Here is a 26609-nt window from a genome sequence, read left to right as displayed (position 1 = left end):
ATGGCACGATCTCATCTCACTGCAACCTGAGCCTTCCAGGTTCAAGCGATTCTCCTGCCTCAGCCCCTGAGTAGCTGGGATTACAGGCACATGCCACCACGCCTGGCTAATTTTTGTATTTTTAGTAGAGATGGGGTTCCTCCATGTTGGCCAGGCTGGTCTTGAACTCCTAACCTCAAGTGATCCACCTGCCTTGGCCTCCCAAAGTGCCGGGGTTACATGTATGAGCCACTGCGCCCGACCCTTGGGAGGATTTTTATTACTAATTCAATATACTTACTAGTTATAGTCCTTTTTTTTTTTTTTTTTTTTTTGAGACAGAGTCTTGCTCTGTTGCCCATGCTGGAGTGCAGTGGTGCAATCTCGGCTCACTGCAACCTCCATCTACTGGGTTCAAGCAATTCTCCTGCCTCAGCCTCCCAAGTAGATGGCATTACAGGTGCCCGCCACCATGCCCGGCTAATTTTTTTTGTATTTTTAGTAGAGATAGGGTTTCAGCATATTGGTCAGGCTGGTCTCAAACTCCTGACCTCAGGTGATCCACCAGTCTCAGCCTCCCAAAGTGCTGGGATTACAGGTGTGAGCCACTGCACCCAGCCTCATATTATACTTTTAAAATAAGTTTTCTATACTGATATTCTCTGTTGAAAATTGTTGACTTCATTTCCTTTAGTTCCATGTCCATGGTTTCCTTGGTTGTTTGTGCTTATTAAGAAAGTTGACTTAAAGTCTTTGTGCCTGGGCTTCCTCATGGATAGCTGGGAGGCAGGCAACCTAATGGTAGCCAGGCAGTCTGAAATGCTATAGTACTCTCTCACCACTAAACAGCAGCTTATTTCTTCACCAAGTCTTCCAGTTTTGACAAGACTCCAGAATTTTACAAAAGTTGATTCTGACAGTTTTTTGCCAGCTCATTAGTTGCTTTTGGGGAAGGACAGAGGCCTGGATTTCCCTACTATCTATCTATCTATCTATCTATCATCTATCTATCTATCTATCTATCTATCTATCTATCTATCTATCTATTTATTTATTTATTTAGAGACGGAGTCTTGCTTTGTCGCCCAGGCTGGAGTACAGTGGCGTGATCTCGGCTCATTGCAACCTCCGCCTCCCAGATTCAAGCAATTCTCCTGCCTCAGCCTTCCGAGTAGCTGGGACTACAGGCGCATGCCACATGCCCAGCTAATTTTTGTATTTTTAGTAGAGACGGAGTTTCATCTTGTTAGCCAGGATGGTCTCGATCTCCTGACCTCATGATCCGCCTGCCTCAGCCTCCCAAAGTGCTGGGATTACAGGCATGAGCCAACACACCCGGCCCCTACTCTGTAATTTTTTCTGATACATGTTTCGTTTTTGTTAAATTACATGATCTCACGTATATAAAATATCCAGAAGAAGTAAATCCATAGGACAAAAAGCAGATCAGTGGTTGCCAGGGGCTGGGAGAGGGGCAAATGGGGAACAACTCCTAATGGGTATGAGGTTTCTTTTAGCAGTGATGAAAACATGATGGTGAAGGTCACTCAATTTTGTTAATATGATAAAATCTTCTGAATAGTACATTTTAAATGGTTGGATTGTATGGTATGTGAATTATATCTCAACCAAAAAAATTTTTTTAAGTTTTAATTCCAACGAGGAGTGAACCCCTAAATAAACCAGGAATCTTATACAAATTGATGCTATGCTGTAGGTATCATTATTCCTAAACCAACAAAGTCTCCTGCACACAACAAACATTTTTAAAATTTTTAAGATTCAATGAAGGGGTTATGAAAGGAAAATAAATCTTGGGGTGCCCAGATCACTAGGCTAAAGGGAAAAGTCAAGCTGGGAACTGCTTAGGACCAACCTGCCTCCCATTCTATTCAAAGTTACCTCTCTGCTCACTGACATAGATGCATATCTGATTGCCTCCTTTGGAGAGGCTAATCAGAAACTCAAAAGAATGTAACTGTCCCTCTCACCTGTTACCTGGAACCCCTCTTGTTCAAGTCTTGCCCCCCTTGCTTCAAGTTGTTCCGCCTTTCCAGACCGAACCAATATACTTCTTACATACATTGATTGATGTCTCATGTCTCCCTAAGGGGTATAAAACTAAGATGTATCCCAACTGCCTCAGGCCACATGTTGTCGGGACTTCCTGAGGCTGTCACGGGCGCATCCTGAGGACTAAGCTCTGATTTTTTTTATCTTGCCCAAATTCCTATCTAAGGGGTCTGGGGAGTCATGCCCTACAAACCATAAATTCTCATCAGATGGGTTTTATTTAACCCTATATATCGTGGCTTACTTTCCAATCTGACTCTGGCATAACATTATGAGACAAGGAAGAAAATTAAAATATTTAACCCCAAAATATATTTCCTTGCCATACCTTAAAATTGCTCTGCGAAGTCTCTTGTGGGAAAAATCCACATTCTATAGAGAATCCCCTTGCCCTTTGTTTTCCTTCCTTCCTTCCCAGATCCAGGAGATCATCAACTAAGAGCCAGGTGCCCTTTTAGGTCCCATAAGAAACATTTTACAACCTGCTCTCTGAAGTCTGCTATCTGAGAGCTTCTTCTGCACAATAAAACTTGGTCTCCACAATCCTTTATCTTAACCTGAACTTTCCTTTCTATTGATCTCAGGTCTTCAGACAAACTCAACCGTCAACCAGAAAATGTTTAAATTTACCTATAGCCTGGAAGCCCCTGCTTTGAGCTGTCCCGCCTTTCTGAACCAAACCAATGTATTTCTTAAGTGTATTTGATTGATGTCTCAGGCCTCCCCAACATATATAAAACTAAGCTGTACACTGACCACCTTGGGCACATGTTCTCACAACCTCCGGAGAGCTGTGTCATGGGCCATGGTCACTCATATTTGGCTCAGAATAAAACTCTAAAAATATTTTACAGAGTTAGACTCTTTTCATTGACAATCCTCGACCTTGGCAAAATAAACTTTCTAAATTAACTGAGACCTGTCTCAGGTTTTCTGGGTTTACAGGGTGCTAACTAGTTTCTTATTAGCTAACATATTGTGCTTACCAGCTCCCTTTCTATGTTACAACTATAATGCATGTTACAATTTCTCCTCTCAGGCAAAAGCCCTTAGGAAAAATGCCTAAATGTCATGTTGCATATAGGTCAGGTTTTTCTATATAATTCAGATCTGATGCATAACAAAGTACCAGGAAATGCAATTTTAAAAATAATAAAATACACAATTTCAATGCTTCAAACAACATGCATCATAACAAACCTCTTTCCCTTTATGCAATGAGTATTTTTTGACTAAGAGACACTATTCTAGATATGGAAGCTTTGTCTTAAAACGCTAAGCCTCTTAGATGCTTAAATCTTTTCACCAATTTTTCACAGATGTTAGATATAGTGAACTCCAAGTTTCTCTTCAAAGAATCAGTATGTCAGTATGTTCAGCTCTCTTATTCTTTGATTCTCCATTTTAAAGTTTAACTTCCTGGTTCTCTTCACCCCCTTGCCTCTAGTTTCAGTAAACGACTTTCCCACCAGTTCTAATCAGTAGTTCACATCTGTTCCCCTGGTCATCTGCTTTGACCTGAGTCACCCCTGGTCACCTGCTCTGGCCTGAATCATCCTGAGTAACTGTCCTTCCCACCAAACTACCCACCCCACCACTCTGGCTGGTACCCCTGCTCTCTTTAAAATAGCCAACCGGAATTAGCTTAGACTGTGTGGTCCAACCCTAGCCAACAGGGGAATGACACAGCAGTGGAGCTACCTGCGTCAGGAATAAGAACCCCTTCCCCTCCCTTGCCCAGGCGTGCTCTCACCATTACTCCATTAGCGAGTTGCACCATTCTATAGAAGTAAAAATTGCCTTGCTGAGAAAATTAAACTTATGTTTGAGTGCTATTTCTTTGCAGCACTAAGGAAAAAGCATTTTGTTTCTAACACAAATAAATGGCTAAAACAAACAAACAAAAATGTATATTGAGAGAAGTTGGTCACAGACAGAATAAGGTTTAGGGCCTGCTAAAGATTCCACAGGAAGTAGAAAAGTAAGGACAGAAAACATAAGCCAACATTCCATGTTTTGCAAGAATGCTTCTCTATTAACATACACAGTAAAGTGCAACATATGGAAGAAAAAAGTCTCCTACTACCTTGGAAAAAAATCCTGAACTGCCTGTGCTACATACACATTTTCTCTCAAAGATGTTACAGATTTCTCTCAAAGGTGTAACAAATAAGGGACTCACAGCTCTCAGTGACGTTCTCGTAAGATCAAAACCATTTTTAATTTATCCAGAAATATGTAAATATCCACCATGAGCCCCAGAATATGATTACATATAGATCTCTCATTCTACACTTGACATATTTATAGCACAAAGCAAAATTGAATTAGCAAAAACGACAATAAATATTTTGTGTAATTGATAAAATCAATACAAAAATGCCCTGCCTGGCAGCTATTTATGTTGTCAGTAAGTGTTAATTCCATTCAGTTACATCAAGTTCACATGCTGCCTAGCTGGTGGAGAATCATCTATTTTCAGAGAAGTAGGCAATCTGGACCTTTAAGCATAATCTTCCAATTTTTAAGTATAGAAAACTCACTTTATAAAGTATGGGCCTGCAAAACTATCCATGCACCACACAGAAATAGCAGGTTACAGCCCTCACCTATACACAGAAAACTAATGTGGCTAAAGACCACTGGCTGTTGAAAGCTTCCCACATGGTGAGGGATAGCCTGCCAGTCACCTCGTCTCTGAGAAGGGATAGGATTCCTGCCCCATTTTCTTTCCTTCTTTTGTTTTTTTTTGAGACAGAGTCTCACTCGGTTGCCCAGGCTGGAGTGCAATGGCGCAATCTCGGCTCACTGCAACCTCTGCCTCCCGGGCTCAAGCGATTCTCTTGCCTCAGCCTCCCCAGTATCTGGGATTACAGGCACGCGCCACTGTCCTGCATCATTTTCACAGCAGTCTCTTCCCCTAACTCTTCAGCTTGCCAAACCCTTCAGGGGCAAATCAGACAATTTCTCTTTTGAGAGCCTTCATATATATATATATATATATATATATATATATATATGCAGGAGAATCACTTGAACCCAGGAGGCTGAGGTTGCAGTGAGCCGAGATCGCGCCACTGCACTCCAGCCTGGGCGATAGAGTGAGACTCCTGCCTCAGCCTCCCTAGTAGCTGGGATTACAGGCACCCACCACCATGCCCAGCTAATTTTGTACTTTTAGTAGAGATGGGGTTTTACCATGTTGGCCAGGCTGCCCTCGAACTCCTGACCTCAGGTGATCCTCCTGCCTCGGCCTCCCAAAGTACTGGGATTACAGGTGTGAGCCACTGTACTTTTGTAGGCTTTCAGAGTCACTGGGCACATAAGCATGGATGTCCTGTATTTTTATTTTAACTGCCCAGGATGTGATGGTCACAGTTAACTACTTGGTAAATACCTGAGCCATAAATGTAGCAAATAAGACTGAGAGAAAGCTCCAGATAAGATGAGTCACACCTACAAGATCAAGATAGGCTTTGCCTAACACCAAGAAGGCAGCCTTCAGGACAAGAAAAGATTATGAAACCTTCCTGCAATACCTAGGAAGAAATTTCGGGACTTACCTCCTCCCTGGTTGTCAGGAGTCCTGGTGCCATATCCCTGCTCTCTGGAGTACTCTTCCTAGAGGAGAGTCAAGTTGCAGAGGCAAATCTGGGGAAAGAGATGAGAAGTGAGAGAGGTACTTGGGAAGAACACCCTTCACACTCTGTCCAGTCTCCCAATTCAGTAGGGAGTAGGGGAACAGGGAAGCAACAAAGGCAGGTTGCAGAGGGCATTGGTGAAGCCCATTCTTAGCCAGTGTCTTATAAAAAAAAGCCCACAGAGCTGGGCCAGCAACAGGCTTACATCCAAACTCTAGTTAGGGAATGAAGCCCCCATCTTCCAGCAGCTGGGTGAGACTTTGTGTGGACTCCATTAAAAGAAAAAGGCCTCAGAGTGCCCTCAAGTGAGCATTCATGTTGAAAAATAAAATGCCTCATCATACTGAAAACAAAAGCATCCCATCCATATTTACCCTGAGGCCAAAGGACAGGTTCCAGGAAGTCCAAAGCAGAAGTTCCTGGTTTTGAGGGAGACATGAAGCAGGGTGGAGGCCATAACCTGAGTTTCCTTCTATGTGACCCTGGCTGCACCCTTCCCTCCACTCACATATCAAAAATTAGGTCCCAAAATTTGAAATGTGGCTTGGAATTTAGGAACAGGCAGTCAGTAACTGACCTAGTTTTTTAACAAGTCAATTTCATGAAGAGATTTTTAAGAAGGGAGAAGTAGGGGTAGATTTTTTTCTTAATGAAAATATTTCTTAAGAGATAAATCATACTTCAGATGCCAAGTATAGGTCTTGACTGGATTCTGTCTTGTACAAATGAATGAGAAAAGCAGACTACAAGAGACAATTCAATATGTGATGAGAATTATTGTTAATGGTGTTAGGTTTTGAGAACAAAGCTCTGATTTTTTAAAATCTTGCCCAAATTCCTATCTAAGGGGCCTGGGGAGTCGTGCCCTACAAACCATAAATTCTCGTCAGATGAGTTTTATTTAACCCTGTATATGACTTACTTTCCAATCTGACTCTGGCATAACAAGGAAGAAAATCAAAATGTATTACCCCAAAATATATTTTCTTGCCATACCTTGCAACTGCCCTACAAAGTCTCCTGTGGGAAAAATCCACATTCTATAGAGAATCCCCTTTCCCCTTTGTTTTCCTTCCTTCCTTCCCAGATACAAAAGATAATCAACTAAGAGCCAGGCACCCTTTTAAGTCTGATAAGAAATATTTTACAACCTGCTCTATGGGAAGTCTGCTATCTGAGAGCTTCCTCTGCACAATAAAACTTGGTCTCCAAAATCCTTTATCTTAACCTGAACATTTCCTTTCTGTTGATCCCAGGTCTTCAGATAAACTCAACCAATTGTCAACTGTCAACCAGAAAATGTTTAAATTTACCTATAGCCTGGAATCCACCCCCCTACTTTGAGTTGTCCTGTCTTTCTGAACCAAACCAATGTATTTCTTAAATGTATTTGATTGATGTTTCATGCCTCCCTAAAATATATAAAACCAAGCTGTACACTGACCACCTTGGGTACATGTTCTCAGGACCTCCTGAGGGCTGTGTCATGGGCCATGGTCACTCATATTTGGCTCAGAATAAATCTCTAAAAATATTTTACAGAGCTTGCCTCTTTTTGTCAACAGTGTGATCATGATATTCTGGATATGGAGGAAACAGTCATTAAGAAATGATACAAACGTTCTGTGGTGTGAACTAACATGTTTGCAATTTTTTAAAAATGCAACACTTTCAACAAATGAATAGCATTAAAAATATAGTAGAAAAAATACAATAGAAAGAGCTCTTACAGATCTTATAGAATAAAAAGAGAATTAAAGAGACACCAATTGGGCTGGTGCGACGGCTCACGCCTATAATCCCAGCACTTTGGGAGGCCAAGGATGGATCATGAGGTCAGGAGTTCAAGACAACCCTGGCCAAGATGGTGAAACCCTGTTTCTACTAAAAATACAAAAATTGGCCAGGCACAGTGGCTCACGCCTGTAATCCCAGCATTTTGGGAGGCCGAGGTGGGTGAATCATGAGGTCAGGAGTTCAAGACTAGCCTGGTCAACATGGTGAAACCCTATCTCTATTAAAAATACAAAAAAATTTGCTGGGTGTGGTGGCGGGCGCCCATAATCCCAGCTACTCCAGAGGCTGAGGCAGGAGAATCACTTGAACCTGGGAGGTGGAGGTTGTAGTAAGCCGAAATCACGCCATTGCACTCCAGCCTGGGCAACAGAGTGAGACTCTGTCTCAAAGGAAAAAAAAAAAGAAGAGACCCCAATCAACCATAATGTGTGAACCTTGTTTAGACATTTTTGAGGCAATTGAGGAAACCTGCACATGATTAGATATTAGACAACATTTTAAAAATCAGTATAAATTGTATTAAGTTTAGGTTAAAAATGGTCTAACCAATGTTCTCTGCAAATAATTGTGACTATACTTAAACAAAAAGAGAGTGCAGGCCAGGTGTGGTGGCTCACGCCTGTAATCCCAGCACTTTGAGAGGCTGAGGCAGGTGTATCAATTGAGGTCAGGAGTTCGAGGCCAGCCTGGCCAACATGGTGAAACCCTGCCTCTACTAAAAATACAAAAATTAGCCGGGCATGGTAGCAGGCGCCCAGCTACTTGGGAGGCTGAGGCAGGAGAATCACTTGAACCCGGGCAGTAGAGGTTGTAGTCAGCTGAGATCGCACCACTGCACTCCAGCCTGGGTGACAGAGTGAGACTGTCTCAAAAAAAAAAAAAAAGGAGAAAAAAAGAGAGTGCAGAGCCTACAGCTGACATCATATTTAATGTTGAGAAACTAGATGCTTTCCTCCTAAGATCAGGAACAAGGCAAGGATGCCCCTACAACTCCTATTTTACATCACTGATAAGATAACGAAAAGACAAGCCACGGACTGAGAGAAAATACAGGAAGAAAAATGACAGAATAGGAGAAAGAGAAATAGACCAACGCATAATCATAGTCCAGAAAATTTATTACACCTCACTCAGTTAATGGAAAAGTGAACTGACAATAAGTCAGGAAATGGATGATCTGGAAAACACTATTGGGCAGTATTGCTCTAATGGACATTTGCAGAACACCAAACCCAACAAGTACAGAATACATATCCTTTATAGGTGTACACAAAATATTCACCAAAGTAGATGAAATACTGAGGCATAGAAAACAAATCTCCAATTTCAAAGGACTAAAATTTAAAGAGTACCGTCCCCAACTTACAATGGTTCAACTTACAATTTTTCGACATTATAATGGTGTGAAAGCAGTACACATTCAGTAAAAACCATACTTCTTTTTTATTTACTTTTTGAGAGACAGAGTCTCACTTTGTCACCAAGGCTGGATGCAGTGGCACAATCATAGCTCACTGCAGCCCCAACTTCCTGGGCTCAAGCAATCCTCTTGCCTCAGCCGCCAGAGTAGCTGTGGCTACAGATGTGTGCCACCATGCCTGGCTATTTTTTTATTTTTCATAGAGATGGGGTCTCACTGTTTGTCCAGGCTGGTCTAGAACTTCTGGCCTCAAGTGATCCTCCTGCCTCAGCCTCCCAAAGCACTGGGATTACAAGGCATAAAGCACCATGCCCAGTCAAAACCCTACTTCAAATTTGGAATTTTAATCTTTTCCAAGGCTTGCAATGCTGGGCAGCAGCAGCAAGCCACAGCTCCAAGCCAGCCACACAATCATGAAGGTAAACAACCTATACTCTATAGTGGAACACGTTGCCAGATGATTTTGCCCTTTCTGAACCAAACCAATGTATTTCTTAAGTGTATTTGATTGATGTCTCATGCCTCCCTGAAATATATAAAACCAAGCTGTGCCCCAACCACCTTGGGCACATGACTGCCCAACTGTAGGCTAATGTAAGTATTCTGAGCAAATTTAAGGTAGACTAGGTTACGCTCTGATGTGCGGCAGGTTAGGTATATTAAACGCATTGTCAACTTAAACAATATTTTCAACTTACAATGGGTTTATTGGGACATAATCCCATTGTAAGTCAAGGAACATCTGTATATTATTTGCCCAAGATGGAACTAAAGCAGGAATCAATAACAATAAGATATTTTTTAAAACCTTGATAATTAGGAATTAAGCAGCCCTTATCTAAAGGAGATATGAATCAAAGAAGAAATTCCAAGGGATACGAGAAAATATTTTGAACTCGGTGATTCTAATAAACCTATTAATACATATCACAACTTACCAAATTTGTGACTTGGAGCTGTTCTAGGCTGAATTATTCCCTGTCTCCTATATTCGTATGTTGACATCCTAACCCCTAGTACCTTAGAATGTCACTGTCTTTGGAGGTAAGGTCTTTAAAGAGATAACTAAGTAAAAATGAGGTCATTAGAGTGGGCCCTACTCCAATATAACTGGTGTCATTATAAGAAGAGAAAATTTGGACATAAAAAGTTCCAGAGGGAAGACCATGTGAAGACACAGGGAGGAGATGACCAGCTATAAGCCAAGGAGAAAGGCCTCAGAAGAAACCAACCTTGCCGAAACCTTGATCTTGGACTTCTATCTTCCAGAATTGTGAAGAAAAAATTTCTGTTGTTTACAGCCACCCACTGTGTGGTACTTTGTTATGGCAGCCCTAGCAAATGAATACAGCAGGTAATAAGGCAGTTCTTAGAAAGAAAGTTATAGCTTTAAATGAATGTACTTTAAAAAAAGTTTTAATTAAAAAAAAACTCAGCTCCCATCTTAAGAAGCTAAAAAAAGAAAAGCAAAAAGAACCCAAAATAAGAAGAAAGGAAGTAATAAGGAGGAAAATATAATGAAATAGAAATGAAATTATAGAGAATTAAAAAGTCAAAGGGTGTTTGCAAAAAAAATTAAAATTGCTAAACCCTAGACCTGAAACTATAAAACTCCTAAAAAAAAAAAAAATAGGAAAAAGCTTCATGCTATTGGTCTTGACAATGATTTCTGGAATATGACACTAAAAGAACAAGCAACAAATATAAAATAGACAAATGGGACTACATCAAACTTACCAACTTCTCTGCAGCAAAGAAAACAGCCAACAGAGTGATAAGGCAACTTACAGAATGAGAGAAAATATTTGCAAACCATGTATCAAATAAGGAGCTAAAATGTAGAATATATAAAGAACTTCTACAACTCAGTAACAAAATACTCAATTAAAAATGAATAAAGGACTCAAATAGACATTTCTCTAAAGAAGATATAGAAATAGCCGAGAAGCATATGAAAAGATGTTCAACATCACAAATTACCAGGGAAATGCAAATGAAAACCAAAATGAGATATCACCTAACCCCAATTTGTATGGCCACTACAAAAAAAACAAAGACAAAAACAAAACAGAAAATAAGTGTTAACAAGGATGTAAAAGAGTAGAACCTTAATGAACTGTTAGTGGGACTGTAAAATGGTGTAGCCACTATGGAAAACAGTATGAAGGTTCCTCGAAAAATTAAAAATAGAACTACCATATCATCCTGTAATCCAACTTCTGGATACATATCCAAAGAAATTGGAAGCAGATGTATCCATTCAATGTATGAACGGATAAAGAAAATGTAGTCTATCCATACAAATGGAATATTATTCAGACTTTAAAAGGAAGGAAATTCCGGCGCATGCTACAACATAGATGAACCTCAAGGACGTTATACTAACTAAAATAAGCCAGTCACAAAAAGAAAAATACTGCATGATCCCACTAATATGAATACTAAAGTAATTAAACTGATAGAAACAGAAAGTAGAATGGTAGTTGCTAATAGATGGGGAAGAGGAAAAGAAGGAGTTGCTATTCAATGGGTAAAAGATTTCAGTCATGCAAGATGAAAAAGTTCTAGAGCTCTGTTGTACATAGTTAACAATATTATATAGTATACTTAAAAAGTTTTAAGAGGATAAATATATGTTATGTGGTTTTTTGCCACAATAATTTTAAAAAAGAATAAGAAGATCAAAGCTCCTACAACCCCCTCCAAAAAAATTACTAAACCCCTAGGAAAAGTGATTAAATTAAAATTTAAAAAGACAAACTTCCAAGATCAGGAATGAAAGAGGAAACATGTTACAGATCCTACATACACTAAAAGGACAATAAGAGATTCTTATTAAAAATAAAAGCAACAGGCCCCAAATTCATGAAATGAACAAATTCCTTTAATCACAAGGTTTACCAAAACTAAATGATAATTTTGAATAGCCCTACATCCGTAAAGATATTAAAATAATGATTTTAAACTTTAACCAGAAGTAAAAGTTCAAGCTCACAGATAAATTCTGTCAAATACTTAAGTAGGAGAGAAGGCAATATTTCCCAATTCATTTTATGAGGCCAACATAATCCAGACACCAAAACCTGACAAAGCCATACGCTTCCTGCAAAAGTCCTTTAAAAATAACAGAAAGTCAAACCCAGCAATAGGTTATAAGGATGATACGGGAACACATGAGACCTATCCAAGAAATGCAGCATTAGTTTAACTTTTTTTTTTTTTTTTTTTTTTTGAGACAGAGTCTTGCTCTGTCGACAGGCTAGAGTACAGTGGCACAATCTCAGCTCACTGCAACCTCTGCCTCCTGGGTTCAAGCGATTCTCCCACCTCAGCCTCCCAAGTAGCTGGGACTACAGGCATGCACCACCACGCCCAGCTAATTTTTGTATTTTTAGTAGAGACAGGGTTTCACCACTTTGGCCAGGGTGGTCTTGATCTTTTGACCTAGTGATCTGACCGCCTCAGCCTCCCAAAGTGTTGAGATTACAGGCGTGAGCCACTGAGCCTGGCCAGTGTAACATTTGAAAAGCAATTTAATTACTTGCATTAACCAAATGAAAGGCGCCCTGGACCACTCCTGTAGTCCCAGCACTTTGGGGGACAGAGGCAGGTGGATTGCTTGAACTCAGGAGTTCGAGACCAGCCTGGGCAACATAGTGAAACCCCATCTCTACAAAAAATACAAAAATTAGCTGTGCGTGGTGGCACGTGCCTGTAGTCCCAGCTATGCAGGAGGCTGAGGTGAGAGGATTGCTTGAGCCCAGGAGGTTAAGGCTTCGGTGAGCCATGATCATGCTGCTGCACTCTGGCCTAGGCAAGAGTGAAATCCTGTCTCAAAAATAATAAAATAAAATAAAGGAGAAAAATCACCTTAGTAGTTGCATATATATATATATATGAAAAAATTCAATGGTTATTCATGATAAAAAACTCCTAACAAATTAGCAATAGAAGGAAACTCCCTCAATTTAATAAGCAGCTACAAAAACATAGCACTAACACCATAGTTAATAGCAAAATATTGAATGATTTCCCTGAGATCAAGAACATGCAAAGGATCTCTCATCTCACCATTTAATTCAACACTTAGGAAAAATAAAGAATACAAAAAGTGAAGAAAGAGTAGAAAAGAAGTAAAAAAAGAAAACCAGATAAATGTAATAATTTAACTTTACATCAATCAGGGTAGGTAAAAGACAGACAATACCAGTGTTGGCAAGAGTGAGGCAACAGAATTCTCATACAACCCTGGCAGGATTGTGACAGGCCAAGTATCACTAACAACTGTTTCAGTACTGACTGTGTGGTTAAGTTAAATATTAAAAGCCAGTGCCCTTATACAAAGGTTGGGATGTAACAAAAGCCCATCAAGAGTTTTGCCTAGGCCTTTCCTGGGCCTTAAAGCATGACAAAGTAACTAAGAATTTTTTTTTTTTTTTTTGAGACAGTCTCTCTCTGTCGCCCAGGCTGGAGTGCAGTGGTGTGATCTTGTCTCACTGCAACCTCTGCCTCCTGGGTTCAGGCAATTCTACTGCCTCAGCCTCCTGAATAGCTGAGATTACAGGCACACGCCACCATGCCCAGCTAATTTTTTGTAAATAACTAAGGAATTCTTAACAAGACCCATTTAGGATTAAACAAGTTTTATTGTAGGTCTGAAGAAACTCCCTAGGCCTCCACAAACAAGTTGATTGAGGATCTGAGGGAACTCCCCAAACCGCCATGATTTAGCAGGAGATAAGATAAGGGTAATCACCCCAGCACCTGGACCCATTTAGGTTAAGTAAATTTACTGAGGCTCCAGAGGAAGGTCTTCAGGACTCAGACCTTAGTTATAGATTAAAAGAAGTTAATCACTTATGTCTTTAAATGAAGGCACACTTACATGTAGAGATACAGCTTGGTATACAAGCTCTGGAAAACTTTGTAATTTTTTTTTTTTTTTTTGAGACAGAGTCTTGCTGTGTACCCCAGGATGGAGTGCAATGGGGCGATCTTGGCTCACTGCAACCTCTATCTCCCAGGCTCAAGTGATTCTACTGCCTCAGCCTCCCAAGTAGGTGGGATTACAGATGCCTGCCACAAAGCCTGGTTAATTTTTGTATTTTTAGTAGACATAGGGTTTCACCATGTTGGCCAGGCTGGTCTCGAACTCCTGACCTCAAGTGATCCACCTGCCTCAGCCTCCCAAAGTGCTGGGATTACAGACATGAGCCACTGCGCCTGGCAAAACTTTGTAATTTTGAGTTTTGCGATGATTCCCAGGCCTTCTCCCTGTAACCAGTTACAGAAATAAAAACTCTCTTCCTCCCCAGTTCATCTGCATCTCGTTACTGGGCCACGAAAATAGCAGCCTGACCCTTGGTTTGGTCCGGGAACAGGATTGTAAAATGGTACAATTATTTTTGAAGACTGTATGGCAGGTTTTTTAAATGTTAAACATACCTATGATCTAGCAATTCCCAAAGTACCCAAGAGACATTTAAAAAAAAAAAAAAAAAAACAGGGTACAGAGTTATACATCAGCCTAGTAAATGAACCCTGGAAAGAAAGAATTGTACAAGAATGGTCACAGTAGCTTAATTACTATACCTAACAATCAAAAACAACAGAAAAAGGAGAATGGATAAACAAAAGGTAGTAGATTCACACAACAGAATACAATAAAAAGGAATAGGAATAAACTACTGATCAAGTAACAAGAAGGCAGAAACAGAATACGTACTATATGATTTCATTTACATGGGATTCTAGGAAAGGCAAAACTTAGTGATAGGGAGCAAATCAGTTATACAACAATAATACATTACTTAAAACTCATCAAATTGTACACTTAAGAGTTGTGATTTTGTAATAAATCTGATTTTTAAGAAGACTTCAAAGACATTTTCAAGTAAAAGAAAACCAGTAAAATTTATCACGAGCAGACCTGCCCTGTAAGAGTTTCTGCAAACTGAAGAGAAATGATGCCAAATGGAAACTTGGATTTTCTGCGGTGATTGAAGATCACCAGAAACGATAAATAATGTTCACACTCAAAAAAGACTATCTCTTTTTTCTCCTAATTTCTTTAAAATATATGACTGAAGCCAGGCGCAGTGGCTCACGTCTGTAATCTCAGCAGTTTAGGGGGCCAAGGTGGACGGATCACTTGAGGTCAGGAATTCAAGACCAATCTGGTCACCGTGGTGCAACCCCATCTCTACTAAAAATACAAAAATTAGCTGGGCATGGTAGCGTATGCCTGTAATCCCAGCGACTCGGAAGCTGAGGCAGGAGAATCGCTTGAACCCGGGAGGCAGAAGTTGCAGTAAGCCAAAATTGTGCCACTGCACTCCAGACTGGGCAACAGAGCGAGACTCCACCTCAAAAAGATAAAAGACTGTTTATAGTAAATATATTATATTTGCATTGTGATTGACAGCATATGAAGATTCAATACATATGACAATTACAGCCTGAAGAATGAAGGAGTAGGTAGGTACAAGTACCTATACGATTACAAGATCCCTCATTTTACATGAAGTTGTACAAGATTACATAGACTGTGAAGAGTTACAGATATATACTGTCATCTCTAAAGCAGGCACTAAAAATATAAAGTAAAAATGCAAAGCAGTATAGCTAAGTAGCAATTAAATTATATTGAATTAAGTTAAATTAGAATGCTAAAAAAAAAAAAAATTCATTTGGCCCAAAGAAGGCAGAAATAGGAACGGAGGAAGAAAAAAAACAGGAGGCAAATAAGAAAACAAACAGTAAAAGAGACCTAAATCTAATTGTATCAGTAATTACATGAAATAAACATTCCAATTAAAAGGCACAGACTGGCGGGGCACGGTGGCTCATGTCTGTAATCCCAGCACTTTGGGAGGCTGAGACAGGAGGATTGCTTGAGCCCATGAGTTGGAGAATAGCCTGGGCAACGTAGCAAAATGTCGTCTCTAAAAATAAATAAACAAGAATGGATTAAAAGAAAAAAAAAAAGCAAGACCTAACCATATGTTGTCTACAATATAAAGACTTTAAATATAAAGACATAGGTCAGTTGAAAGCAAATGAATGAGAAAAGAGATAACATGCAAAGAGTAAACATAACAAGACTGGAATGGCTATATTACTATCAGATAAACTATATTTCAAGAGAAAGTGTTACCAGAGATACAAAGGGATGTTTCATGATAATAAAACAGTCAATTCATCAGGAAGATATAACAAAGATAAATATGTATGCGCCTTATAATAACAATGCTTCAAAATACGTGAAGCAAAAATTGACAGAATTCAATGGAGAAATTGGCAATTCCATAATTCTAGTTCGAATTAACACCTTGCCCACAACAGTTGATAAAATAACTAGAAAAAAAATCCATAAGGAAATACAAGATTTGAACATAATAACTAACTTGACCAAAATGATATTAGTTCACCACTGCACAACAGAATGCACATGCTTTCAAAGAGCCCATGGTACATTCCCGACCTCACACTACATGCTAGGTTGTGAAATAACTCCCAATAAATTTGCAAAGACTGACATTCTACATCATTTGTTCTTTGACCTGAATGGAATTAAATAAGAAGTCAGTAAGGATATCTAGAAACCCCCCCAATATTTGGAAATTAAATAGATGACGCACAGAAAGGCACTGCATTCATCAAGTGCAGACAATTTTTTTGATGACTTTCACAGTAAAAGGGAGCAGAGAGATAGGGTAATGAGTACAGTTAGAAATTATGACCCTTCTCAGCCAAGCGAGGTGGCTCACGCCTGTAATCCCAGCACTTTGGGAGGCCGAGGCAGGCGGATCACGAGGTCAGGAGATCGAGCCCAGCCTGGCCAACATGGTAAAACCCCGTCTCTACTAAAAATACAAAAAAATTTAGCTGGGCATGGTGGCGCACCCCTGTAGCCCAGCTACTCAGGAGGTTGAGGCAGGAGAATCGCTTGAACCTGGGAGGCAGAGGTTGCAGTGAGCCGAGATAGCGCCACCGCACTCCAGCCTGGGCGACAGAGTGAAACTCTGTCTCAAAAAAACAAACAAACAAAAAAAAAAAAGAAAAGAAAAAAGAAATCATGACGCTTCTCTTATCAGAACCCGGCAGTAGATCCCGCTGACCTCAGATAAGATCCACACACAATCTTGGCACCCTAGGCTTTCCCCAGTAATAGCCTAACCCCCTTTTCCCATCTGAGTTTCTATCCTCCATGAACTTCCTTTTCCAGGCAGAAAGGACAACTCCTCATACCCTCAAAGTCAGTCAGTTGCACAGTCCAGGTGGGTGCCAAGCACTGTGTCAGTGACCCATGAGGAGCCAGACAAGGTGCCTGTCCCCTCAAAGAACTATCTCAAAACCAGTGGGACAGTCAGACAGTTGAGATGTATCATGCCAGCCGTGGAGTCCTCATGTAATAAAGTGCTCTGCAACTAAAAAGGACAATGGAAGTAATTCTGCCAGAGAAAACTCAGGAAAGCTTTGTAGTGGACAAATATCTGTAGTAAGACATCTTTTGAGACAAATAGGGAAACAACACAGCCTGAATAAGTGATACTAAATAAATTCTGTTAATTTTGTTGGGTATGATCATTAATGCTGAAGTTGTTTTTCTTTAAATTCCTTATTTATGAGAGATGCATACTGAAGTAATTGTGGTTTTTGCCATTTACGGATGAAATGATATGACATTTGAATTTTGTTTTAAAGAACTACATCAGAGAAGTGTTATACACAAGTTTTACTTCATTCCACATTCACAGCAGCTCCACGAGGTTAAGTACCTTGCTCAAAGTGACAGTGACAAAGGGAGAGACTTGGATTTGAACTCACTCTATGAAGGGTCACTCAAGACAGCAAATCCTGGTATAGACCCCTAGTGAAAGAGACAATTTCCAAAGAGATCCACACTTGGGGTTGCAGATTTGGGGGAAAGAAGACAGATGAGTCATTTATAAGTGGTGAATCTGAGTGATGAATCCACGGAACTTCACAACTACTTCTGGATATCTTTGCAATGTTTTCATACTGAAATAAGAGTAGGTCTTGGCCGGGCGCGGTGGCTCACGCTTGTAATCCCAGCACTTTGGGAGGCCGAGGCGGGTGGATCACGAGGTCAGGAGTTCAAGACCAGCCTGACCAACATGGTGAAACCCCGTCTCGAGCCGGGTGTGGTGGCTCACGCCTGTAATCCCAGCACTTTGGGAGGCTGAGGCGGGCGGATCACGAGGTCAGGAGATCGAGACCATCCTAGCCAACATGGTAAAAACACAAAAATCAGCCAGGTGTGGTAGCGCGTGCCTGTAATCCCAGCTACTCGGGAGGCTGAGGCAGGAGAGAATCCCTTGAACCCGGGAGGCAGAGTTTGCAGTGAGCCGAGATCGCCCTGCACCACTGCACTCCAGCCTGGCGACAGAGCCAAGACTCCCTCTCAAACAAACAAACAAACAAAAAAGAAACCCCGTCTCTACTAAAAATACAAAAAAAATTAGCCAGGCGTGGTGGCGGGCGCCTGTAGTACCAGCTACCCAGGAGCCTGAGGCAGAGAATTGCTTGAACTCGGGAGGCGGTGGTTGCAGTGAGCTGAGATCGCTCCACTGCACTCCAGCCTGGGCGACAGAGCGAGACTTCATCTCAAAAAAAAAAAAAAATGTAGGTTTGGATGCCTTCCACCCAACTTCTTTCCCCACCTCCAGGAATTCAAGGAGTCACCCAACAGCCCCCTGGGGCTTGAGAAAAATGTTCCTTGGCCCTATGAGCACCATTCTGCTTGTTGCAACCCATGCTCCCGGAAGGGTCTCCAAGTCTGAGGGAGCCACACAGCTGCAGAAGCCGACAATCTGGATACAAGCACGCCCCCATGCAACCCACAACCCAGGGATGTCAAATTCCAGGCAAGCCCTTCTCAACTCACCAACTTGGGCCTCCAGGCCCCAAGGCTACTGACCCGAGTCGCACGGCCCTAGCCGTCCCCCCAGCTATCAAGACCAAGTCTGGATGTCTACCCACAAACAATCCTCCCCTACAAACCCGGTCCTAGTGGCCAAGCTGCACCATCACCACCACGGTGCACCATAGCCACAAGAGCCCTAATAAACAACCGGACTGAGGTTGGGCACGGTGGCTCACGCCTGTAATCCCAGCACTTTGGGAGGCCGAGGCGGGGGGATCACTTGAGGTCAGGAGTTTGAGACCAGCTTTACCAATATAGTGAAACCCCGTCTCTACTAAAATACAAAAAATTAGCCGGGCCTGGTGGCGCGCGCCTGTAGTCCCTGCTTACTCGGGAGCCTGAGGCAGGGGAATCGCTTGAACGCGGGAGTCAGAGGTTGCAGTGGCCACGCCACTGCACTCCAGCCTGGGCGACAAGAGCGAAATTCTGCCTCAAAAAAACAAAACAAAACAAAACAAAAACCGAAAAATTAGCCGGGCGTGGTGGCAGGTGCCTGTAATCCCAGCTGACGGAGGCTGACGCGGGAGGATGGCTTGAACCCGGCGGGTGGGGTGGAGCGCGGAGATTGCAGTGAACCGAGACTGCGCCACTGCACTCCAGCCTGGGCGACAGAGAGAGGCTCTGTTTCAAAAATAAAAAAATACAATTTAATAAATAAATAAACAACCCGACTGATGCCCCAGCGGCTTGCCTCCCACTAAAGGGGAAGTTTGCTCCAACCGAGGATATCATGTCCCCCAAAGGCACATTTGCTGGCCCAGAGATCTCCGAGGCGCGATGGTGGGGAAGGAATAGCGGGATGCTAGTGGCAGGATGTTGTCTGGTACCCCAGGCAGAGCCCACTCAACGGCCCCCGAAGTACCGGGGAAGTCAGTCCCAGGCCTGCACTGGCCCCTCCAGGTCAACATACTGGGCCCAAAGTCCCGCCAGAAGCACGCGACAACGCCAACGCCCCCTCCCCACCAGAAGACCTCCGCCAAGACCTCTCTACGGAGTGGACCACGCACGCCCAGACCCCACAGCCGAAACTCAAACACCAAGGAACATGTGTTTGAGTCCACAGCACGGACTGCCCATGCCAGCTTTCCCGACCTCCCTTCCAGTGGAAGGGCCGCGGAAGCGGGGACCACCTACGGGCTAGCTCACCAGAACTGTGAAAGGACACTCACCACGCACCAGGCGACGATGGCGGAACGCGGAAGTACGCGAGCCGTACTGCCTCTGGGCACGGAACTACACTACCCAGACTGCCTCGGGGCGCGCAAGTGCCCTACCGTGGATGCCCTGGAGCCAGGGACTACAACATCCAGAATGCCGCGAGGGGCGGGACCGCAGCATACAGGAGAAATTGTGAAAAATCAGAAAGTAAAATCTAACTTTCGGGTCCATGAGAAGGGTGGTCAGGTGAGCACTAAGTCTTTCTCTTTTAACTTTTTATACGGTCCTTCTAATTTTAATTTTTTTAAAAAAAAGATGTTACATGTCCTCCATCCTGCAAATTCACACCTGCGATTGTACACTCCTGTACTTCATCTACTTATTTTTTGAGAAGGGGTCTTGCTCTGTCGGCCAGGCTGCAGTACAATGGTGTGATCATAGCTCACTGCAGCCTCAAACTCCTGGCCAAGCAATCCTCTCACCTCAACTTTTTGAGTAGCTGGGAATACAGGTGCACAGCACCACACCCGGCTAATTTTTTGTTTTGTTTTTTAGAATCTGGGTCTCGCGGCCGGGCGCGGTGGCTCACGCCTGTAATCCCAGCACTTTGGGAGGCCGAGGCGGGCGGATCACCAAAGGTCAGGAGTTGGAGAGCAGCCTGGCCAATGTAGTAAAATCCCGTCTCTACTAAAAATACAAAAATTAGCTGGGCGTCGTGATGGGCGCCTGTAGTCCCGGCTACTCAGGAGGGTGAGGCAGGAGAATCGCTTTGAACTCGGGAGGTGGAGGTTGCAGTGAGCCAAGATCGCACCACTGTACTCCAGTCTGGGCAACAGAGTGAGATTCCTTCTCAAGGAAAAAAAAAAAAAAAAAAAGAATCTGGGTCTCGCTATGTTGACCAGGCTGGTCTGGAACTCCTGGCCTCAAGCAATTTTCCCACTTCAGGCTCCCAAAGTGCTGGGATTACAGGCGTGAGCCGTCTTGTGGCCCAGACTGCCTTTCGAGTTTATTTAGGGCCCTCGAGCCAGAGGTGGTGAGATTTGCAGTAACTCAAATTCCAACTGCTGGGATAGGTGATTCTCCTCTGGCTAAGGCTGGTGTAAATACTCCCTCCATGGGTGAGCATCAGCTGGGTTTGATCCAGTTTTGCTTTCTGGTATAACAGAGCAGCAGTGAGTTCAATGCAATGTCTCATCATTGCTGTGCTTGCCGTCTCCCAAGAACATAGATTTTCTCTCCGCACCACAGAGCCACTGCTGGGGGATGAGTCAGGGGCATTGGTGATTCAAGACTGTCTTTCCTACCTCTTCAGTGCCTCTTTCGGTGATATGAAGTTAAAACCAGGTACTGTGAGTGCTTACCTGATTTTTGGTTCTTGTGAAGGTGCTTTTGTGTGTAAATAGTTGTTAACTTGTTTTTCTTACAAGGAGGAATGATCAGTGGAGCCTTCCATTCCACCATCTTGCTCCACCTCCCACCTCCATGTTTTCAATGACAGTGTGTATGAATGTACTTCTAAAAATGCCAAAAATACTGGGGTTTTTTTTCCTGTTATAAAGAAGAAGATTCTGAAGTTGTTTTTTTTTTAATTCCAATTGATTACAAGAAGAAAGATAAGGAACAACTAAACTTGAGGACATTTAACACTGTAGCAATTAAAGTTATCTTACTAATACAAAGATTGTTTATTAGATGTAACAGAATAATACGCTCAGAAACATACCAAAGTCTTTGCAAAATGAGATCTACTCTTTTTCTAAGAATTTGATGAAAGTGGTATTTTTAAGTTACTTACTATTTGCTTCTTCTCAAAATGAAGTAACAGAAACCAGATTTAGCCCTTCACCTTAATCAACATTTAAAAGGACAAAATATATGAAACATTTGAAGACATTTGACATCAGACAATGAAGAGCAGTGATCTCCGAGACGTGGGAAATCATGGAGGTGAGCCCTTGAACTTCCCGCAGATGGAGAGAATTTCCAAGTCATAGCACAGAGAAGGAAAACTCAAGTGAAGCATGGAGTTCAACTTGAGGAGATGGAACTGGGAATCTGAGGAGGCCTATGCATCTAGAGTTCACAGGGCAGAGTACAGAAAGGGAGAGAGAACGCCAGAGATGTGCAGAGAGTCCTCTTCCTCAGGTATTAGTTAAGTGCTGACCAGCATATACATGGGAGGAAACTCCTCAAAATTAGGGGTAAAAAACACTAGAAAGCGTTAGAGGGCAATACTGTGAGCTCAAAAAGAACAGGAATAATGTCTGTTCCCACGAGACAGAGTGGAAATGCTAATTCACATGGCATCAAATCATGTACTCAAAAGGGTTTTGCCTCAATAGTGGGGCAAAAATTAACCTAAATGCTTCTCTGGTCTCACCTAACAGAGCTTAAATCCAAGCCTAGAAAGGATTGAATTGTTCCCAAGTAACTTAACTACATCCCAGATAAAAAGCTCAAGAACATTTAAAAGAAGACAAAACTATCCAGCATCCAATAAGGCAAAATTGGGGACTTTTTTTTTTTTTTCTATTCTTAGACCTGCTTCCATCCTAAGACCCTGGATTTTAGAATTCCAATTAAAAAAATGCTAGCATGCAAAGAATATATTCCCCAAAATGAAGAGAAAATCAACCAATAGAAATTACACAGAAGATATAATTAAAAGGTAAGGAGACAAGCTGGGCACAGTGGCATGTGTCTGTAGTTGCAGCTACTTAAGAGGCTGCTTAAAACGATTGGGACAATTGCTTAAACCTAGGGGCTCCAGACCATCCTGGGCAAGACCCTAGCAAGACCCTGTCTAAAAAAAAAAAAAACAAAAACAAAAACAAACAAAACCAAGATAAGAGCACTAAAATATTTATTATAACTACAACTTCAAGAAGCCACAGGAAACACTTCAAGAAGGGTTTTTCTATACATCATGCCATACTAGATGGTATGATGATTAATTTTACATGTCAACTTGGCTACGCTATAATGACCAATTATTTAGTAGTAGTCTAGATACTACCATGAAGATATCTTACAGGTGTAATTAACATTTTCAGTCAGTTGACTTTAAGGGAGATTACATTCCATAATGTGGGAGGGTTTCATTTAATCAGTTGAAGGCCTTAACGGCAAAATCTGAGTTTCCAGAGAAGGAATTCTGCCTTAAGACTCTAACAGAAATCCTCCCTGATGTTTTACCCTGCTGTCCTGCCATGTGAATTTTAGACTCAAGATTGCAATATCAACTCTTACCTGAATTTTCAGCCTGCCTGCCCTACAGATTTCAGACTTGCCAGCCCCTGCAATTGCATGAGCCAATCCCTTAAATAAATCAGTATCTCTCTCCCACTTGATAAACACTTGATAAACAGATCAAAAGATAGAATATATATATATGTATATATACACACATACATATATATACAGATATATATATCCTATTAGTTTTTTCCTATCCTATTACTTTTTTCTTTATATATCCTATATATATGTATATCCTACTCACTCTCTCTCTTCATATATATATATCCTATTAGTTCTATTTCTCTGGAGGACTTTGACTGACACAGTTGGTATTGCAGCAGACTGGACATTTCAGGGGAAAAACAAGTTAGCCTGAAGACATGGAAGGGGAAACTATTCAAAGTAAAACAGGGATAAAAATACTCAAATGAATATTATTATTATTAAAATTATGTGATGAAAATTATAAGCCAACAGATTAAAGCATCTCAGTGAAGCCCATGCAAAGGAAACATGAAAATAACAACACCAACGTACAACTGCTTAAAAGCAACTATAAAGAAACTTGTTTTAAAAAGCCAGAAAGGGGAGACATATTATGTACAAATGAACAAAGATAACAGCAGATTTCATTCAATAAAAAATGAGGCCGGGCACAGTGGCTCACGCCTGTAATCCCAGCACTTTGGGAGGCCAAGGTGGGCAGATCATAAGGTCAAGAGTACAAGACCAGCCTGACCAACATGGTGAAACACTGTCTCTACTAAAAATACAAAAATTAGCCAGGAGTGGTGGTGCGCACCTGTAATCCCAGCTACTCAGGAGGCTGAGGAAGGAGAATCGTTTGAACCCAGGAGGCGGAGGTTGCTGTGAGCAGAGATCACACCATTGCACTCCAGCCTGGGTGACAGAGCGAGACTCCATCTCAAAAAAAAAAAAAAAAAAAAAAAAAAAGCAAGGTAAAAGGAGCAACATCTTTAAAGCACTGAAAAAAAAAGCCAACGTATCAACTTAGAATTTTTTACCCAGTGAAAAAACAGGATGTCCTTCAATCAAAAGGAAAAGGATACTAGATGGAAATAGGGATCTATATAGAGAAATGAAAAACACTAGAAAGAATATGTAAAAGCTGTGTTTCTATTTAAATAGCTTTAATACATAATAAACTGTTTAAAGTAATAAGAAGGTATTGTAATGTTTATGATATATATAGAAGTGAAATGCGTAACTATGATAACACAAAGGCCAGGGCTGAAATGGAAGCACATTGTTGTAAGGTTCTACTTTGTGTAAATAGTATAATACCACTGAAGGTAAATTGTGGTAAATTAAAGATGTGTAATATAAACTCAAAGATATAACTGAAATAACACAACCAACATATACCCAATGAACCAACAAAAGACAAATAAAATCATTAAAAATACTCCATTCAAAAGAAGGCAGGGAAAAGAAGAATAATGAACAGATGATGGGTGGGCGCGGTGGCTCACGCCTGTAATCCCAACACTTTGGAAGGCCGAGGTGGGGAAATCACCTGAGATCAGGAGTTCAAGACCAGCCTGGCCGACATGGTAAAACCCAGTCTCTACTAAAAATACAAAAATTAGCCAGGCATGGTGGCACATGCCTGTAATCCCAGCTACTTGGGAGGCTGAGGCAGGAGAATCACTTGAACCTAGGAGGCAGAGTTTGCAGTGAGCCGAGATCACACCACTGCACTCTAGTCTGGGTGACAGAGCAAGACTTTGTCTCAAAAACAAGCAAACAAAACAAATAACCCGACCTCAGGTGATCCACCCACCTCGGCTTCCCAAAGTGCTGGGATTACAGGCGTGAGCCACCGTGCCAGGCCCATGTTAGTTTTTAATATTTTTTTAATATGAGTGTGCATATAGTTGTTAGTATGTTATTTTATTATTTTTTATTTCCTATTTTGACATTTTAAGCCATTTTAAAAGGTAGGCCTGCTAACAACAAATACTCTTTGTTTTCACTTGTCTGAGAAATAAAATTCTTTATTTTTTACTCATTCCTGTGGATATTCTTGCTAGATGTAGATTTCACCGACAATCCTTTTCACAACTTGAAGGATGTTGTGCCATTTCCTTCTAACATTCATGGTTGTAGATGAGAAATCTGCTGTCATTTTAATTGCTTTTCCCCTATAGGTAAGGTGTCCTTTCTCTCACATGCTACTTTCAGGATTTTTTATTTTGTGTTTAGTTTTTTTTTTTTTTTTTCCAATATGGAAGTCTTCATGAATTTGTGTGTCATCCTTGCATAGGGGCCATGCTAATCTTCTCTGTTGCCCAGGCTGGAGTGCAGTGGCGCAACCTCGGCTCACTGCAACCTCCTCCTCCCAGGTTCAAGCTATACTCCTGCCTCAGCCTCCCTAGTAGCTGGGATTACAGGCACACGCCACCACACCCAGCTAATTTTTGTATTTTTAGTAGAGACAGGGTTTCATCATGTTGGCCAGGCTGGTCTCGAACTCCCGATCTCAGGTGATCTGCCTGCCTCGGCCTCCCAAAGTGCCGAGATTACAGGTGTGAGCCACTGTGCCCAGCCTGAAGCAAGCACATCTTTGTGTTTTGTTTTCAGAAGGTTAATTATAATGTGTACTGGCATGGATTTCTTTTGGCTTATCCAATTTATGTTAGCTCCGCTTCTTGAATCTGTAGGTTTATAACTTTAGCCAACTTTGGGAAAATTTCAGCCATTATTTCCTTGAATATTTTTTAGTCACATATTCTTTATTTTCTCTTTCTGGGATTCTGATGATATAAATGTTTCATCTGTTGATATTGCCTCATAGGACCCTGAGGCTCCATTCCTTCTTTTCTAGTCTGTTTCTCTATGTTGTTAAGATTGTGTAGTTGCTAGGTATCTGTTACTGAGTTCATTTTTTTTTTTGAGATGGAGTGTCACTCTCTCCCCCAGGCTGGAGTGCAATGGTGTGATCTCAGCTCACTGCAACCTCCACTTCCCGGGTTCAAGTGATTCTCCTGCCCCAGCCTCCTGAGTAGCTGGGATTACAAGCATGTGCCACCATGCCCAGCTAATTTTTGTATTTTTAGTAGAGATGGGGTTTTGCCATGTTGGCCAGGCTGGTCTCAAACTCCTGACCTCAAGCGATCCACCCACCTCAGCCTCCCAAAGTGCTAGGACTACAGGTGTGAGCCACCGCGCCCAGCCTGAGTTCATTATTTAGTACTCCAGTCACGTTTAATTAAGTATTTTGCCCGTCAGTGAGTTGCGAATTTCAGTTACTGTTTTTACAGTTCAGTAATTTCCCTTTGGTTCTTTTTAATATTCCCAGTTTTCTGCTGAGATTTTCTATTGTTTCCAT

At 41.6% G+C, this 26609-nt stretch overlaps 1 protein-coding gene and 1 pseudogene across 1 annotated transcript in view; both read right to left on the bottom strand.

Annotated features, from left to right (window-relative positions):
- The window catches only part of ZNF169 (zinc finger protein 169), a 39750-nt gene extending 19674 nt beyond the window's left edge, over nucleotides 1–20076 (bottom strand). Inside the window, exons 1-2 of the mRNA XM_032164572.2 lie at nucleotides 20029–20076; nucleotides 5616–5703 (exon numbers count right to left, since the gene is read on the bottom strand). Coding sequence (XP_032020463.1) covers nucleotides 5616–5648 — 33 coding nt within the window. The 5' untranslated portion in view covers nucleotides 5649–5703; nucleotides 20029–20076. The remainder of the gene's footprint in view (nucleotides 1–5615; nucleotides 5704–20028) is intronic.
- A 5423-nt stretch (nucleotides 20077–25499) lies between these two features.
- Nucleotides 25500–25569, bottom strand: LOC116475997 (U6 spliceosomal RNA; annotated as a pseudogene).
- Between the last annotated feature and the right edge of the window lie 1040 nt (nucleotides 25570–26609).

Source organism: Hylobates moloch, unplaced genomic scaffold (assembly GCF_009828535.3).
Source record: "Hylobates moloch isolate HMO894 unplaced genomic scaffold, HMol_V3 SCAFFOLD_10, whole genome shotgun sequence".
Lineage (NCBI taxonomy): Eukaryota > Metazoa > Chordata > Mammalia > Primates > Hylobatidae > Hylobates > Hylobates moloch.
The sequence above is the reverse complement of the archived record's forward strand: the minus strand, read 5'-3'. Positions and strand labels throughout refer to the sequence as shown.